At 42.8% G+C, this 16,665-nt stretch overlaps 1 protein-coding gene across 3 annotated transcripts in view; it reads left to right on the top strand.

Moving 5' to 3' along the window:
- TAFA1 (TAFA chemokine like family member 1) overlaps positions 1 to 16,665 on the top strand; it is a 257,480-nt gene that overhangs the window by 193,461 nt on the left and 47,354 nt on the right. For all 3 annotated transcript variants that reach the window (XM_072127067.1, XM_072127066.1, XM_072127065.1), the window contains exon 4: positions 11,222 to 11,362. In XM_072127067.1, coding sequence (XP_071983168.1) covers positions 11,222 to 11,362 — 141 coding nt within the window. The remainder of the gene's footprint in view (positions 1 to 11,221; positions 11,363 to 16,665) is intronic.

Raw genomic sequence — 16,665 nt, 5'->3', positions numbered from 1 at the left:
GACTTTTATGTGTCATCGTTTGTCACTCGCTTTATGATGTTTGGAAGTGTCATTTGGAACATTTCTGGGAATTTTATGCTCCGATGTAATGAGAAGAAAAATTACTTATTTTCAAAAATAAATCGAGTCATTTTTGCATCGAGCGGAATGGGAAAGCTGATATTTCTATATTAATGATGTCGGAAGCAGTTTGCGGTGATGAATGTTTTTGCTGTGTGGCGGCGCCCAGGGTATTAGGGACCCCGGGTACAGACCCCAACACATCGGAAGAGGAATGTAGGAGTAATGTTATATTAATATGTCAGTACATGAGGGTAACTGCAGCCAGCGCAGGGGTCACAGCCAGGTAAAATAGGGAAACACAACCTACTTTTTAATAATATCCTTCTTGACATCTCTTGATTCTCTACAATCTGCTCTGCTCCTCCTGCTCTATAACATGCTGCTTGCAGATAGAACACTATGTACAATCTGCTCTGCTCCTCCTGCTCTTTAACATGCTGCCTGCAGATAGGGCACTATGTACAATCTACTCAGCTCCTCCTGCTCTATAACATGCTGCCTGCAGATAGGACACTATGTACAATCCACTCAGCTCCTCCTGCTCTATAACATGCCTGAAGATAGGACACTATGTACAATCCACTCAGCTCCTCCTGCTCTATAACATGCCTGAAGATAGGGCATTATGTACAATCTGTTCAGCTCCTCCTGCTCTATAACATACTACCTGCAGATAGCACACTATGTACTATCATATCAGCTCCTCCTGCTCTACAACATGCTGCCTGCAGATAGGACACTATGTACAATCATATCAGCTCCCCCTGCTCTATAACATGCTGCCTGCAGATAGGAGACTGTGTACAATAGGCAGCTCCACCTGCTCTATAACATGCTGCCTGCAGATAGGACACTATGTACAATCTGCAGCTCCTCCTGCTCTATAACATGCTGCCTGCAGATAGGAGACTATGTACAATCTGCAGCTCCTCCTGCTCTATAACATGCTGCCTGCAGATAGGAGACTATGTACAATCTGCAGCTCCTACTGTTCTATAACATGCTGCCTGTAGATGTACTATCTGCTCAGCTCCTCTTGCTCTATAACATGCTGCCGACAGGCACTATATACAATCTGCTCTGCTGCTCCTGCTCTACAACTTCCCATGCCATAGATCAGACATCTGACATATTCCATTTAATCTAATAAATACGGAGACAAATTTCACTTAAATAAGTAGAAACCTGTGCGATACAAGGATCCCCCCTCCTCACTCATCCATTATTCCACTTCTATATAATTACCATAAATTGCATTCGGGATGTAGCTGGATCCTGTATATTTCATATTAATATGGAGCTACCTCCGGAGGTGACTATTCAACACAGATTACATTAGTGTCGCCAGAAGTCATTATTAAAGCAGAAATTCCATTCACATGCGAATTTCATTTCAGTAAAAAGACAAGTTATCCATTGGTTCTCGCGCAGGTAGATTAAGTAATATAAGCAATGGATTACACCCGCCCCATACATTTTCATTATTTCGTAGCTTGGAAAAATAATACAGTGATCTTTATTACCAGCATAAATATGAAAGTAGCGAAAGCATCGGGTGCTCAGACGCGTCATATACAAGAGCCGAGGAAATATCACAGCGAGGGGACGTCACTCTCTAAAAGCCGAATGGATAGAAAAGCAGCGGAAAACTGCGAGAAGACACATTATTATTGTGTTACTTTGCTTAATGTTACGTCTTTTTATCATAAATTCAGGATTTCTGTAGATTTACCATTAGAAAAGTTTGATTATACTAAAAAGTGAAAGTACAAATCATCTATCAATCTCATATCTATCTATCTATCTATCTATCTATCTATCTATCTATCTATCTATCTATCTATCTATCTATCTATCTATCTATCTCATATCTATCTATCTATCTATCTATCTCATATCTATCTATCTATCTCATATCTATCTATCTATCTATCTATCTCATATCTATCTATCTCATATCTATCTATCTATCTCCTATCTATCTATCTATCTATCTATCTAGAAGAAGTAAAATCCAAGTCAGCACAATCTTATGGACTCCTAATAAGGAGGGGTGCAGCGCCCACAAAGGTTCTGGCTTGATCCTCTTGTAGCTAAATAAAGTAAAAAGCGGGCAGCACTCCATGGTTCAAAATTTCAAAATAAAAGGTGAACTTTATTGAACAAGTGGCGACGTTTCGGTGTGTAACACCTTCATCAAGGCTTGATGAAGGTGTTACACACCGAAACGTCGCCACTTGTTCAATAAAGTTCACCTTTTATTTTGAAATTTTGAACCATGGAGTGCTGCCCGCTTTTTACTTTATTTATCTATCTATCTATCTATCTATCTCATATCTATCCATCTCATATCTATCTATCTATCTATCTATCTATCTATCTATCTATCTATCTATCTCATATCTATCTATCTATCTATCTATCTATCTATCTATCTATCTCATATCTATCCATCTCATATCTATCTATCTATCTATCTATCTCATATCTATCTATCTATCTCATATCTATCCATCTCATATCTATCTATCTATCTATCTATCTATCTATTCATCTCATATCTATCTATCTATCTATCTATCTATTCATCTCATATCTATCTATCTATCTATCTATCTATCTCCTATCTATCTATCTATCTATCTATCTATCTATCTATCTATCTATCTATCTATCTATCCATCTCATATCTATCTATCTAGGAAGGAGATTCAAGGCAGCACAACCTCTGTAGCCGGGTGCAGGATCCGCAATCCGTGGCAAAGGATTCTTGATATATTAAAGAAAAAGCAGCAGCACTCCTACTTGAAAAAGGTGGACACACCGAAACGTTGCACCCTTGAAATAAAGATCACCCAGCTTTGATTCACCACCGGAGTGCTGCTGCTTTTTCTTTAATATATCTATCTATCTATCTATCTATCTATCTATCATCTATGTATCTATCTATCTCATATTTATCTATCTATCCATCTATCTAGGAAGATAGCAAACAGGGGACACAACAGCGCTCATAGGGTGATAACGCTGGTTCAGGGTATAGGACGTGGTTAGACAGTCGCTTACCTGGTTTAGTTGTGCTTAAACATAAGGCACAACTCTCGTATTGGCATATAGGATCTTAATTGGGTCGAGGTGCACCCGGCGTAATTGGGGTATCCAGACACGAGGTGCTAGATCGGCTGGAGTGATAGACAGTGTGTCTGGAGCAGCCACGTATCACTCCAGCGATTGATTTTTTATCCACTTGAAAAAGGGGACCACAGTTCCCCGAAACGCGTTGTGTATCCTCTGTGTACCTATGACGATTTAATAAAAAGGAAAACCTATTTGGAACCATTACCCAGTCTTGTCGTGCGCCCTCTGCTCTTGGCTCTTCTGTACCGTATCCATCTATTTATCTCATATCTATCTTCTATCTATCTCATATCTATCTATCTCATATCTATCTATCTATCTCATATTTATCTATCTATCTCATATCTATCTATCTATCTCATATTTATCTATCTATCTCATATCTATCTATCTATCTCATATCTATCTATCTATCTCATATCTATCTATCTCATATCTATCTATCTATCTCATATTTATCTATCTATCTCATATCTATCTATCTATCTCATATCTATCTATCTATCTCATATTTATCTATCTATCTCATATCTATCTATCTATCTCATATTTATCTATCTATCTACAGTCGTGGCCAAAAGTTTTGAGAATGACACAAATCTTATATTGTCACATGATCTGTTGCCCTCTGGTTTGTCAGATGTTTTTATCACACACAGAAATACAAGTACAATCATATTATGAGTAACAAAAGCTTTTATTGTCAGTGAGAAGGAGTTAATGCAGCAAGTCAGTATTTGCAGTGTTGTCCCTTCTTCTTCAGGACCTCTGCGATTCTCCCTGGCAGCTCTCACTCACCTTCTGGACCAAATCCTGCCTGATAGCCGTCCATTCCTGCACAATCACTGCTGCATTCTGTCACAATTCGTTTTTGTTTGTCCCCCGTCTCTTGATAATTGACCACAAGTTCTCAATGGGATTAAGATCTGGGGAGTTTCCAGGCCATGGACCCAAAATCTCTATGTTTTGTTCCCTGAGCCATTTAGTTATCACCTTTGCTTTATTGGAGGTGCTCCATCATGCTGGAGAAGGCATTGTTGTCACCAAACTGCTCCTGGACGGTTGGGAGAAGTTGCTCTTGGAGGACATTCTGGTCCCATTCTTTATTCATGGATGTGTTTTTAGGCAAGACTGTGAGAGAGCCGATTCCCTCGGCTGAGAAGCCGCCCCACACATGAATGGCTGCAGGAGGCTTTACAGGTGGCATGAGACAAGACATTGCTCACATTGGGGGACATTAATCATAGTCTGTTAGACTGTTTTGAGTGTCTTTTAGTGCAAAAATCTGGCGCATCTCGTTAATTAGGCGCATTTATGCGCCATTTTGTGGCGCACGGCAAAGTCCGGCACTTAGTGGTTCTGAGTCCCTGCGCCTTATCTGACATAGTGGGGGTCATTTACTAAGGGCCCGATTCGCGTTTTCCCGACGTGTTACCCGAATATTTCCGATTTGCGCCGATTGTACCTGAATTGCCCCGGGATTGTGGCGCACGCGATCGGATTGTGGCGCATCGGCGCCGGCATGCGCGCGACGGAAATCGGGGGGCGTGGCCGAACGAAAACCCGACGTATTCGGAAAAACCGCCGCATTTAAAAACCGAAAAAGTGTCGCTTGGGGAGCGCTTACCTTCACCTGGTCCGAGGTGGTGTATTCCGGCGCGATGAGATGACTTTCAGCGCAGCAGCGCCACCTGGTGGACGGCGGAAGAACTACATTCATAAATCCCGGCCGGACCCGAATCCAGAGCAGAGAACGCGCCGCTGGATCGCGACTGGACCGGGTAAGTAAATGTGCCCCAGTGAGTGCGTCCTAAACAGATGTTTGCACGGGATCTATCACTAATTTGCGCCTAAAAAGGCACAAAATAGGCGCAGAAAATGCACCAACTCTGAGCAGGTGCACTTCCAAAAAACTTCCCTTTTCATTACTAAAAACATACATTTTAGGTTCCCAAATGAAGAATTCCCTCTATGCAACATGGAAAATACTTCGGAGCAGTTTTAAAATGTAAAATTTCTCCAGTAACGACTCCATCATTGTCTATGGGATCATCTCTGGGAGTGATTATTGTCTTATTGTACAGATCGGAGAATATTATCAGGCTCCATTTACTGTAAATTATAATAAAAAAGGCAAAGACTCATTTCAGCAAGAATTTTTTTTTTTTTTTTTACATCTCTGTAACTTTTAGTCCCTGCAGTTACATCACAATGATAGTTTTTGGTGCAGAGATGAAGCCCTGAACGTTCTGTCACATTTTCTCAGTCTCCTTTCATTATTGGTCACAAATGAGATATAACAATTAGAGACAAATTTGGCGCAAATGAATCGGACATGCGACAAATCCAAAGTGCATTTACTTAGGCAGAACGAGATCCATCATAGATCAGGAGCCAAAAAGAAGAACAAACCAGGCGCAAAAACAGGCGAACCTGAGACCCACTATGATTAATGTCCCCCATAGTGTTCTCCCAACAAGCTGTTTTCCAGATGTTCCAAACAATCGGAAAGGGGATTCATCAGAAAAAATTACTTTACCCCAGTCCTCAGCCGTCCACTCCCTGTACCTTTTGCAGAATATCAGTCTGTCCCTGATGTTTTTTTCTGGAGAGAAGCGGCTTCTTTGCTGCCCTCCTTGACCCCAGGCCTTGCTCCAAGAGTCTCCACAGTGTCACAGTGCGTGCAGATGCCTCACACCTGCCTGCTGCCATTCCTGAGCAAACTCTGCACTGCTGGGAGCCCAATCCCCAAGCTGAAACACTTTTAAGAGACGCTCCTGGCACTTGCTGGTCCTTCACCCAAGCCCTGGAGCCTTTTTGGCAACAATGGAACCTCTCTCCTTGAATTCCTTGATGATGCGATAGATTGGTGACTGAGGTGCAATCTTTCTAGCTGCAATACTCTTCCCTGTTAGGCCAGTTTTGTGCAGTGCAATGATGTGCATGTGCATGTGTTTCTTTAGAGATAACCATGGTTAACAGAAGAGAAACAATGATGCCAAGCACCAGCCTCCTTTTAAAGTGTCCAGTGGTGTGATTCTTACTTAATCATGAGAGATTGATCTGCAATTCTGTCCTCATCAACACCCAAACCTGTGTTACTGGAGCCATCACTGGAACGATGTTAGCTGCTCCTTCTAAGACAGGCCTGCAATGAAGCTGAAATGTGTTTTGGGGGGAAAAGTTCATTTTCTAGGCAAATATTGACTTTGTAATTAATTGCTGTTCTATCTCATATCCATCTATCCATCCATTCCAAATATCTGCAGAGATTCAGTAGTTTCCCTTCTTTGTGGGCAATTCTCTACTCACACCCCAAAAACAAGCTGAGGATATAATAGACGTCTTATTACACAGACTCCACTATGTGACTGTGACGGGAGACTGTGAGCCCCACGGGGAGCAGCGACTGATGCAAGTGACTATATTCTCTTTCTAGAGCCGTAGAATATGTCAGCGATACATAAATATTGGATAAATGTATCTCCTTCCTATCCGCCTCCCGGTTACCAGCTTGTATTTGACAGGTCATGTTGTGGAAAATGTTCTCTTCTGCCCTTATAAGTAACAGAAGGAAATAATTACATCCTCCTTCTATAGTGCGAGGCCTTTTGGATGCGGCCGGGATGATTATATCATCCATGGGAGCTGGCTGAGGCGCTGAGATTTGGGAAGACCTCCTTATTTACCCCCTTATTAATAGAAATAGGATTTTTATAGTGAAAATGGCATATTTACAGATATATTCCAAAAAAATCTTACAAATCCAACAGGCCCTACCATTTGTCCTTCTGTCTTTCCATGTGGCACAAAAAATGTGCTGAAAAACCTTACCTCGGGTTATACACGAGTCAATGAAAAAAAAATAAACTTAATACTCACCCTCCCTCGTCCCCGATGTTCGTCACGGCTCCCGATCCACCTCGCCGATCCTGGTGGCTCCAAGCGGCTCCTCTTCTATCTTCTCATTGCAATAGCCGGCAGTTGCGTCCCTGCGAACTACCGGCCAGCGCACAGTATGATGCGGCGACACCGCTGCATCATAGTGTGCGTCAGCCAGGAGATTGCATGGACGCGACTGCTGGCTATTGCAATGAGAAGGTAGAAGAGGAGCCGCTTGGAGCCGCCACGAGGATCGGGAGCCGCGGCGAACAACGGGGACGCTGGAGGGTGACTATTAAGTTTATTTGTTTTATCTGTTTGGCAAACTACAGGGGCAGGCTGTATACTACATGAGGTGGGCTGTATACTACGTGGGGCAGGCTGCATACTACGTGGGACAGGCTGTATATTACGTGGGGGACATGCTGTATGCTACGTGGGGGCTGGCTGTATACTGAATGGGTGTTGCCTGTATACTACATGGGGGCTAGCTGTATACTACATGGGGGCTGGCTGTATACTACATGAGGGCTGGCTGTATGTTACGTAGGGGCTGGCTGTATACTACGTGGGGGTTGGCTGTATACTACATGGGGGCTTGCTGTATACTGTATGGGAGCTGGCTGTATACTGTATGGGTGTTGGCTGTAAACTACGTGGGGGCTGGCTGTATACTACATGGGGACTGGCTGTATACTACATGGGGGCTGGATGGCTGTATACTACATGGAACTGGCTGTATACTACATGGGGGCTGGCTGGCTGTATACTACATGGGGCAGGCTGTATACTACTGGGGGCTGACTGGCTGTATACTACTGGGGGGTGGCTTTATACTACATGGGGGCTAACTGGCTGTATACTACATGGGGGCTGGCTGGCTGTATACTACTGACCAATGCATTTCCCACCCTCAGCTTATACTCGAGTCAATAGGTTTTCCCAGTTTTTGGTGGTAAAATTAGGGGTCTCGACTTATACTCGGGTCAGCTTATACTCGAGTATATACGCTACTCATAGATCCGGGCACTGTGACTGTAGTGATCTCCTTCCTTCTAAAATCAACTTAGAAAATTATGCTAATGAAGAGTTATGGGTGTGTTACAGAAGCATGGATGTGTCTGGCTTCACATGATGTTATCACACTGCAGCAGCTCATCTCACTCTCACCCTTCCCCCTGCATTTCCTGTAATCTCGGCAGCAGTGAGGAGGAAGTGCTCCACCAGAATATAACAGCCTGTGAAACTGTGGCTTGGAGGGGCTATGATAACACCCACATAGCCTTTTTGGCTCATAAGCATAATTTTAAAGGAAGGAGGCCATGAGCAACAAATATTAGAAGATTAACACACTCACTTTACCTGGATCTGTGAGTAAGTGTCCCTGGTTTTTAGGCTTCACTTTGATGGTAGACATACTTTAACTTTTTATCCTTGTAGACAAATTCTAAAAACTTTCCCTAACCCAACAGATGATGTGTATCTGATGATGTATAAATTACTAAGTGACATTGATAGCCACCGTATCACTGATCAATTTGGCGTTTGTTTTTTAAAAATCCGTTCACCCATTCAAAAGATATGGCTCACAGAAGTTTGAATGTAAGTTATTAGTCAAGAGGGTGTTAACTTCCCTTTCATACAGCGCAAAGAGACACACCCCCCTCAGGTACTTGGCGCTAATTCACATCTCAACTTTCAAGGGCCATATCTTTTGAACGGGTGGACGGATTTTAATGAAACAAACTTCGTAATGATCAGGGACGCTGTGAGAATTGAATGAGACGAGATTTGTCAGAAGTTTGTAATGGGTGACTCACTGATATTTTTTGTAAATTAAGTAATATTCTCTAATATGCATTCTCACATCTTTTCAGCAATTAATCTTAGCTGTGAAGGACGCTGTAATTTTATCTGTGTTTATACATTATTCCTGGATAGGTTTTTCCCTCCATTCTTACCGCTAGACATTGAGATGTGTTGTTTTATTCCCAAGCCACGAGGTCTTTATCAGACAATGACCTCTCGTGTTCTTGAGGCAGTAAACCTTAAACATTAACACACAGTCGTCAACTGCTTTAGGAGATAGATATCTTGATGTACTGTGTTCTGGTAATTGATAAAACCTTCTACAGGAGCTGAAAGCCCCAGGTACATTGTTCTTTTTTGTTCTTTTTTTTCCTCCTGACAAAATAATTACTATAGCGTCATTATTCAAACACATCTCAGATGCCTCGCGCCTTTGTTCGAGGAGTAAAGTTTTTGAATGCCTGAATGACGGCTCTTGTAGCGGAACCGGGGCAGCCATTTATATGGTGAATGATTGACTATCAAGACCCTTCAAGGAATTTTCCATTTTTTAGTTATGTCTTTGTGTATCCTGGAATATGTCCTTCAAGCATGGAGAGGTTGTATCTTCTAATGCCATACAAAGCACTGGGACAGGATTTTGTAGTTTTGGGCACCAGAACCACCGCAGCTACCACAGAGAATAATAATGCACACCTCAGCTACTGCAGAGAATAACAATACACACCTCAGCTACTGCAGAGAATAACAATACACACCTCAGCTACTGCAGAGAATAACAATACACACCTCAGCTACTGCAGAGAATAACAATACACACCTCAGCTACTGCAGAGAATAACAATACACACCTCAGCTACTGCAGAGAATAACAATACACACCTCAGTTGTTGCAGAGAATAACAACACACACCTCAGCTACTGCAGATAACAACAATACACACCTCAGCTACTGCAGAGAATAACAATACATACCTCAGCTACTGCAGAGAAAAACAATACACGCCTCAGCTACCGCAGAGTATAACAATACACACCTCAGCTACTGAAAAACATCAACATACACACTTTAGCTGCTGCAGAACATAATACACACCTAAGCTGCTGCAGACCCTCATAATACATAACTCAACTGCAGAATAAAACACACACCTCAGTTACACATGCATGTAATACACTTGCTGAAACATGTTTACAGACACATGCATGCACTTAAAGAGGCATTCCAGGAAGACAAGTTTCTTATATACACTCAGGATAACAAATTAACACATTCTCTAATTCACTGCTATTAACAAAAATACAGCATTTCACAGATATAATTACAACTTGTCTCTATCAGTCCTGGTGTACACAATTTTGGTTGCCCTAGACCCAACCCTGTAACTCCTGACTTTAGGGTCGGCTTACCTGAGGCTTCATGACCTTCTTTCTTCCTCTTCCCCCCTGCATTCCAGTAGGAGCACTCACTGACACACTGACTTCCTGCCAACATGTACACATCACAGTGTCAGGAGTGGAAAGCTACAAGCAGACAAGTTCTTTATCCAGGGGAGAGGGAGGGAGGTACATAGTAGAGCTAGTGTGTGATGGTGTTATAGCAGAGGGGAGAAAGTCATGTGTTATATGCATCTCATGGATCTCATCATCTCATCTCTGATGTCTCTTCTCTCTTCCCAAGTGTCAGATACAAGTAAAATTTTCAGAAGCTTAAATGAAAGTGTAGATAAACCTTGTACCCTGTTAATCTAAGCACATTGTCAGCGCACAGCATCTCATAGCACAGAGGGATCATAAAATATCCTCACCCACACTCTGGAATTTTACACTGACCGTTACTAAGTGATAGGAGCTAAAACAGCAATAAAACTGAGTACACTTATAAAGTAAGGGGTTAAAAATTATCTTTATTGTGTGAACATCATTAGGGGATTGAAATTTGATAATTTTCTTTTGTGGACAAACCCCTTTAAAACAGCTTATATGTATTTAATAAAGATTATCTACATTGATTTTCCTTATGTGGCCTTTTCTCACTGACCCAACTGCTGCAGGAGTGGAGGGGAGAGGGAGCCTAGGGGACACCCCAGGGGATTGCAAGCCTCGCCCGGTGCTGCTATGTTTCCAGCCCCACAGAAACTGAAGTACTAGGGACCAGAACATTGGTCCTGGAACTAGAGGACCTGCCAAAGGCTTTGTTTTTTTCCCCATTTTTGTAGCCATAAACTGTTTTCATCACCAGATTCAGGAAAGATACTCAACATCAATAGTTTTTATGGTCCTCTGTACAGATGTATAACGATAACCCTTTTGCTTTGTGTCCTTGCAGAAGGAGGAACGTGCGAAGTTATAGCCGCGCACAGATGCTGCAATAAGAACCGGATTGAGGAGAGATCGCAAACAGTGAAATGTTCTTGTTTGCCCGGAAAAGTGGCCGGAACAACCAGAAACAGACCTTCTTGTGTTGATGGCAAGTACCTTGATTCGTTCATATAACTTGTATCCGGAGAACTTCCTTCACTGGAGAATCCAACCTGATCTCACAGAATTAAAGGGATGAACCACTCTTCTTCATACACCCTAAATATGTGCCCTTTCTAACCTCTCCTCTTAGCTGAACACATCCGTATATGTGTGGCAGGTTTTTTTAAAACAAAGTAGTTTTGCGATATTGTATCATAAAGTGATATCCTATATGAATTCTATTGTATAAGTGATATCTTCTATGTATATGTGTGCGGCCACCCAGTGGTCATGTTGTGTATTGCAGTCTTTGAAGGAATTTTTAGTATTTTTCCATATTACATTGAATTGTTTTTATAAGAAATTGGAGGTCTTTGCCAATTTTGAGTTAAGTTAAAGGGGTTGTCCGACTGTCTTAAAAAAAATCTAGAGGTGAGCTGGGGGAGGCTGTAAAAATAAGAATAAACATGTACTCACTGCTGCTCCTGGTCTCCCACGCCGCCGTCCGTCGGAGCCATGCCCCTTTTTTGTTTATAGGGACAGGCACACTCGGCTCTGACAACTTCCGCCCGCATGTCTCCTGGCCCAGAGCCAGATATAGAAGGTGAGTACACTTTTACTTTGTTATAGGCACAACCCCCCCCCCCTTCCCCCTTCTAGGCCCACCTCTAAATCTTTTGAGAAAGTCGGACAACTCCCTCAAAGGCCACCACAGGAGAATACGCCAGACATGCTATAAATACAATCGAGGCAGTTTTCGTGTAACTGTTCTATAACAAAATCCTTGAGCTTGGACATTGATATTACTAGTACAGAGAGAACGTCCTCATAAGCAGCATAGGAAATCATTAAAGTGCCATTTCAGACAATAGCTACAGAGCAGGAAGTGATGCAACCAAATAGTGCATTGTTTTGGCAACCTCTGTAAAGACCAGCAGTAGGTAAGACCTTTTTGTTTAGTCTAAAGAGCCCCTCAAAATATTACATTGAAAAGGCCAAATAGCAAGAAGTACCGACTCTTGAACTTCTGAATGGTGTTCTTGGAGATAGCCGAGCAGGGGTGCACCAGCTTTGAGGCAAGTTGAGCCTCTCGCCTCAGGGAGCAGGACCAGCAGCCATCTTGGGGGTAGCATGAGGGGTGCAATGACTTGCTACAAAGCAGGACCTGACACGTCATAAAAGGACTTAAAAATGATGTTTCTTTAGTATGTGTGGGAGACACTACATGGAAAACCTACCTGCTAAAAAAAAAAACTCCCTAATACATTTATATTGGATTTGGCTGAGAACTTTTGGTGCACCTCTTTATCCAAGGACCCCTGTTCTTCCATTATTGGTAAACCCTACCAATTTGCCAGTTATACTCTATGGGGCACATTTACGCCGCAGATCCGGAATGTCCGACGAGAATTCGGAACTGCCGCGATTCACTAAGATTGTGCATCCAATTTCCTGCATGTGTTGCTTCCCCCGCTGAGGTCCACCAGAGTTCACCATCTTCTTCCCGGTCCATGTGAGTGCTGATCTTGCGACACAATTTGGTTTTTAAATTCCGCAGTTTGTCCGAATCAGTCGGGTTGTCCAACGTCCACACCCCCTGATTTGTGTCGCATGCAAGCCGGTGCCGATGCCCCACAATCCGATCGCGTGAACCAAAAACCCCTGTGCAAATCGGAAAAATTTGTGAAACCCGACGAAAATGTGTCCGACGGACCCTTAGTAAATGTGCCCCTATATATCTTTACCAAATGTTCCTTTTCTTAGATTTGCTATTTCTATGGTATACATTGGCCATGTCATCACTGGCGGATCATGTCACACCACCTCATACCCCAATGTGAACAGCTGCTAGAAAAATACGCTGCGCCTCCGATGAAACGTCAGAAACTTTGGACTGTTGTCAGATTTACTTCATTAGTTGCTTACGTTAAAACAATGAAATCCTGAGTCGACCGCTACAGGCAAAATCTATATCTTCCCTGTGTATGGTCTGTGTATGGCGGATGTGACTTGTGCTGTCTTGACACATATATATTTCGGCTGAGCTTTGCCTACAAGATTCAGAGAGGTACAATAAATTGTCTATAATGAGATGGTAAAAATAACTTCAGCTCCTGTTACGCTTTATGGGAGATTGTCAGGAGCGATGAGGGGGGAAAAAAGGTTAAGAAAAGAAATATTTCTCAAATTTGAAAAAAGCGGCTGGTTAATTTTCGCATAAAGATCTTGATGTAAATGAGGGGGGCAGCGGAGGAGCGAGCCCCTGGCGCATCCCTGCAGGGCATGCCACATCTCGGCTCATGCCTTGCGCAGGAACTATAATAAGACAATCTCGTAATAGCCGCTGAATACGTGTGGGATGAGCTCAGTGCGGCGCCATTAAGTTATGGAGGTCAATCATCGCAATATATTTATAACAAGGGATAAGTTTAGGCATGTTCCAAATTACTACCCAAAAAAATCCTCACTACCTCATTTATAGGTTCTTTTCCTGTAAAAGTTGTGGGTTCCAGTAAAAAACCTAAATTTAGTTGTCCCTACCCCATGGAACCATATACTATTTATAATCCCTTTGGGTCCCCTAAGCGACAAGGGTAACATTCACCAACAGCCAAGTTTTGGATGTCTCCAAGGATGGGATTATATACTCTGGGTGAGAGAGGAGGGCAGGGGTGGGCTCCTGGGGCACTTTGCCCTTAAAGGTGGCCACCAGCAAGTGTACCGGTCACTGTCCGCTTCTCTGAGCCAGTGTCCGGTTCTCCAAGATGGCCATCCGAATCGCCCATTATTTGTTGGGTCTGGCTCTCCACCTGAACGGTAGCCGGTACACCACTTGTTTCTATGACAGAATGAGGGGACAATATATTCCCTGCTCTGCCATAGTCTGCGGAGAGCACAGGATGAAGACGTCCTTAATCAGGCAGCACAGTTATGTTGTACCCTGCGTTGCCTGCGCCAGTACGCCGACATCTCCAAAGAAGGAAAGGTCATGTGCATCAGGGGAATGGGGGAAGGTGGGTACAATGTTATTAGTTTTGTAATGGTGTGTATAAATATATATGTATTACTGGGGGGAGAAGGCTGTATATAGGTATATTACTGCGGGAGGAGGCTGTATACAGTCAACATCTGCAAACAGTTTGTGTGTTCTCTCTGTGTTTGTGTAGGTTTCCTCCGCGTCCTCCGGTTTCCACCCACACTCCAAAACATACTGGTAGATTGATTAGATTGTGAGCCCCATTGGGACAGTGACTGATCTGGGAAGTTCTGTGCAGCGCTGCGTAATCTGTGTGCACTATATAAATAAAGGAATTACTATTACTGTGGGGAGGCTGTCCATAGGTATATTACTGGGGAGGAGGCAGCAGTATAAAGGTATATTATTGAAGAGGAGGCTGTATATAGATGTATTACTGGAAGTGGTGGAGGCTGTATAAAGGTCTATTACTGAGGGGAGGAGGGGGCTTTATATAGGTATATTACTAGGGAGAAGAGGCTGCATATATGTATATTTGACGCTGTATATAGGTGTTTTACTGGGAGGAGGTGGCTGTATATAGGTATATTATTGGGGAGTAGGCTGTTTATAGATGTATTACTGGGGGTAGTGGGGGCTGTATATAGATATATTACTGTGGGTGGTGGATGCTGTATATAGTTGTAATACTGGGTTACCTGGGGTGGAGGCTGTATAAAGGTGTATTACTGGGGGGAGAAGGCTGAATATATATATATATATATATATATATATATATATATATATATATATATGTGTGTGTGTGTGTGTATGTATGTGTGTGTGTGTATTATTGGGGGGAATCTGTATATAGGTGTATTACTGAGGGGAGGCTGTATAATGCTAATAATAATATAATGCTAATGCCTCCAATGGAGAGAGAGTCATGGAGCAGATTTCCCTCTACTTTTTATGTGCAGTATATAGGAGACATGTATGGTTAATGCAAGTCTCATCCCCTGGGAACACCATTGGTTGAATAAGGGGGCACCACTGCACCCCTACTTAAATAAAGTATCTCCCTCTGTATATATGTATATGGTAGCTAAGTGCTGAAAACTCAGATCCAGGGCATGGTGGACCCTTATTCCGGTGATTGGTGGAGGACCCACAGATTCTTTGATAAGTCACTTGGGTCCAACTAGTTCAGTGGGTAAAGAATATCTAAAGTAATGGCCCTGTTTTCATGCCCGACTCTCATTAACCCTTCAAGCATTCTCTTCTTTCGGCAGAACATTTGCGCTGTGTTCCAGTCTATAACCCTTCCATCCATTATCTTCCAGTCCGGGGAGACCTCTGTGAATGTCCTGCTCGGTTTGCGGCGTCATTACAAGAGGACATGGCCATAGATTTTGCCGGCAGTGTGAAATGATGCACATTGTTCATAGAGACAGCACATTAATAACCCGAGATTCTGAGATCTCTCTTTATCTGAGCGCAGGAACCGCTGGAGGGATAAGAACCTGACTCCTTGGTTTTAATAGAACATTCTTTTTCCAAGCTGAGAAATGAAAATTGATTGCGTTTTCTTTCTTCCGAGATTTTTTTTATGGAATTTCCAGAGATATTGACTTGATAGTGGATGTAACACTGGTGATCTCACGAGCGGCTGTATAAATAGCTGCGGCAATATGTATGAAATATACCAAAGGGTCAAAAATTCGGAATTGTTTGGACAAATTCCTTAAAGGAATTTCTTTTATAATAAACAATTTCACCCTCTGCTGGCCACCCTAGGCACAGTGTCCATGGTGCCTAGTGGTAAATACGGCCCTGGTACAGTCTCCTAAAGGAAATCTACCATCAAAATCCATCATGATAATCCAGGGACATTACTCATAGATCCAGGCACCGGGACTGTGGTAATCTTCTTATATTTGTCATCCATGGCCTCCTTCCTTCTAAAATCAATCTAATGAGCCAGAAGGGCTCTGGAGGTGTTACCACAGCCCCTAAGCGCTCCAGATTCGCAGGCTGTTACAATGAGCCGAACATGTCTCACACAACCCCCTTCTCTCTCCCTCCTCCCTCAGCCTGCAACAGGAAGTGCAGGGGCAGGAAAGACCTGCTTTACCCATTGTAACAGACAGGCCCATTAAAATAATTATAAAAGTTGATTTTAGAAGGAAGGAAGCCACCACAGTCATGGATCCCTGGTTCATTTATTTATCCATGCTAGATTTTGAAGGTAATTCTCATTTAAAGGGGTCATCCTGGATTTATTTATTGATCTGCTATGCTTAGGATTGGCTGACACCAAGTACCATCATCGTCCATCAGCTTGTGATCATGGT

Source organism: Engystomops pustulosus, chromosome 10, assembly GCF_040894005.1.
Source record: "Engystomops pustulosus chromosome 10, aEngPut4.maternal, whole genome shotgun sequence".
NCBI classification, from domain to species: Eukaryota; Metazoa; Chordata; class Amphibia; order Anura; family Leptodactylidae; genus Engystomops; species Engystomops pustulosus.
The sequence above is the reverse complement of the archived record's forward strand: the minus strand, read 5'-3'. Positions and strand labels throughout refer to the sequence as shown.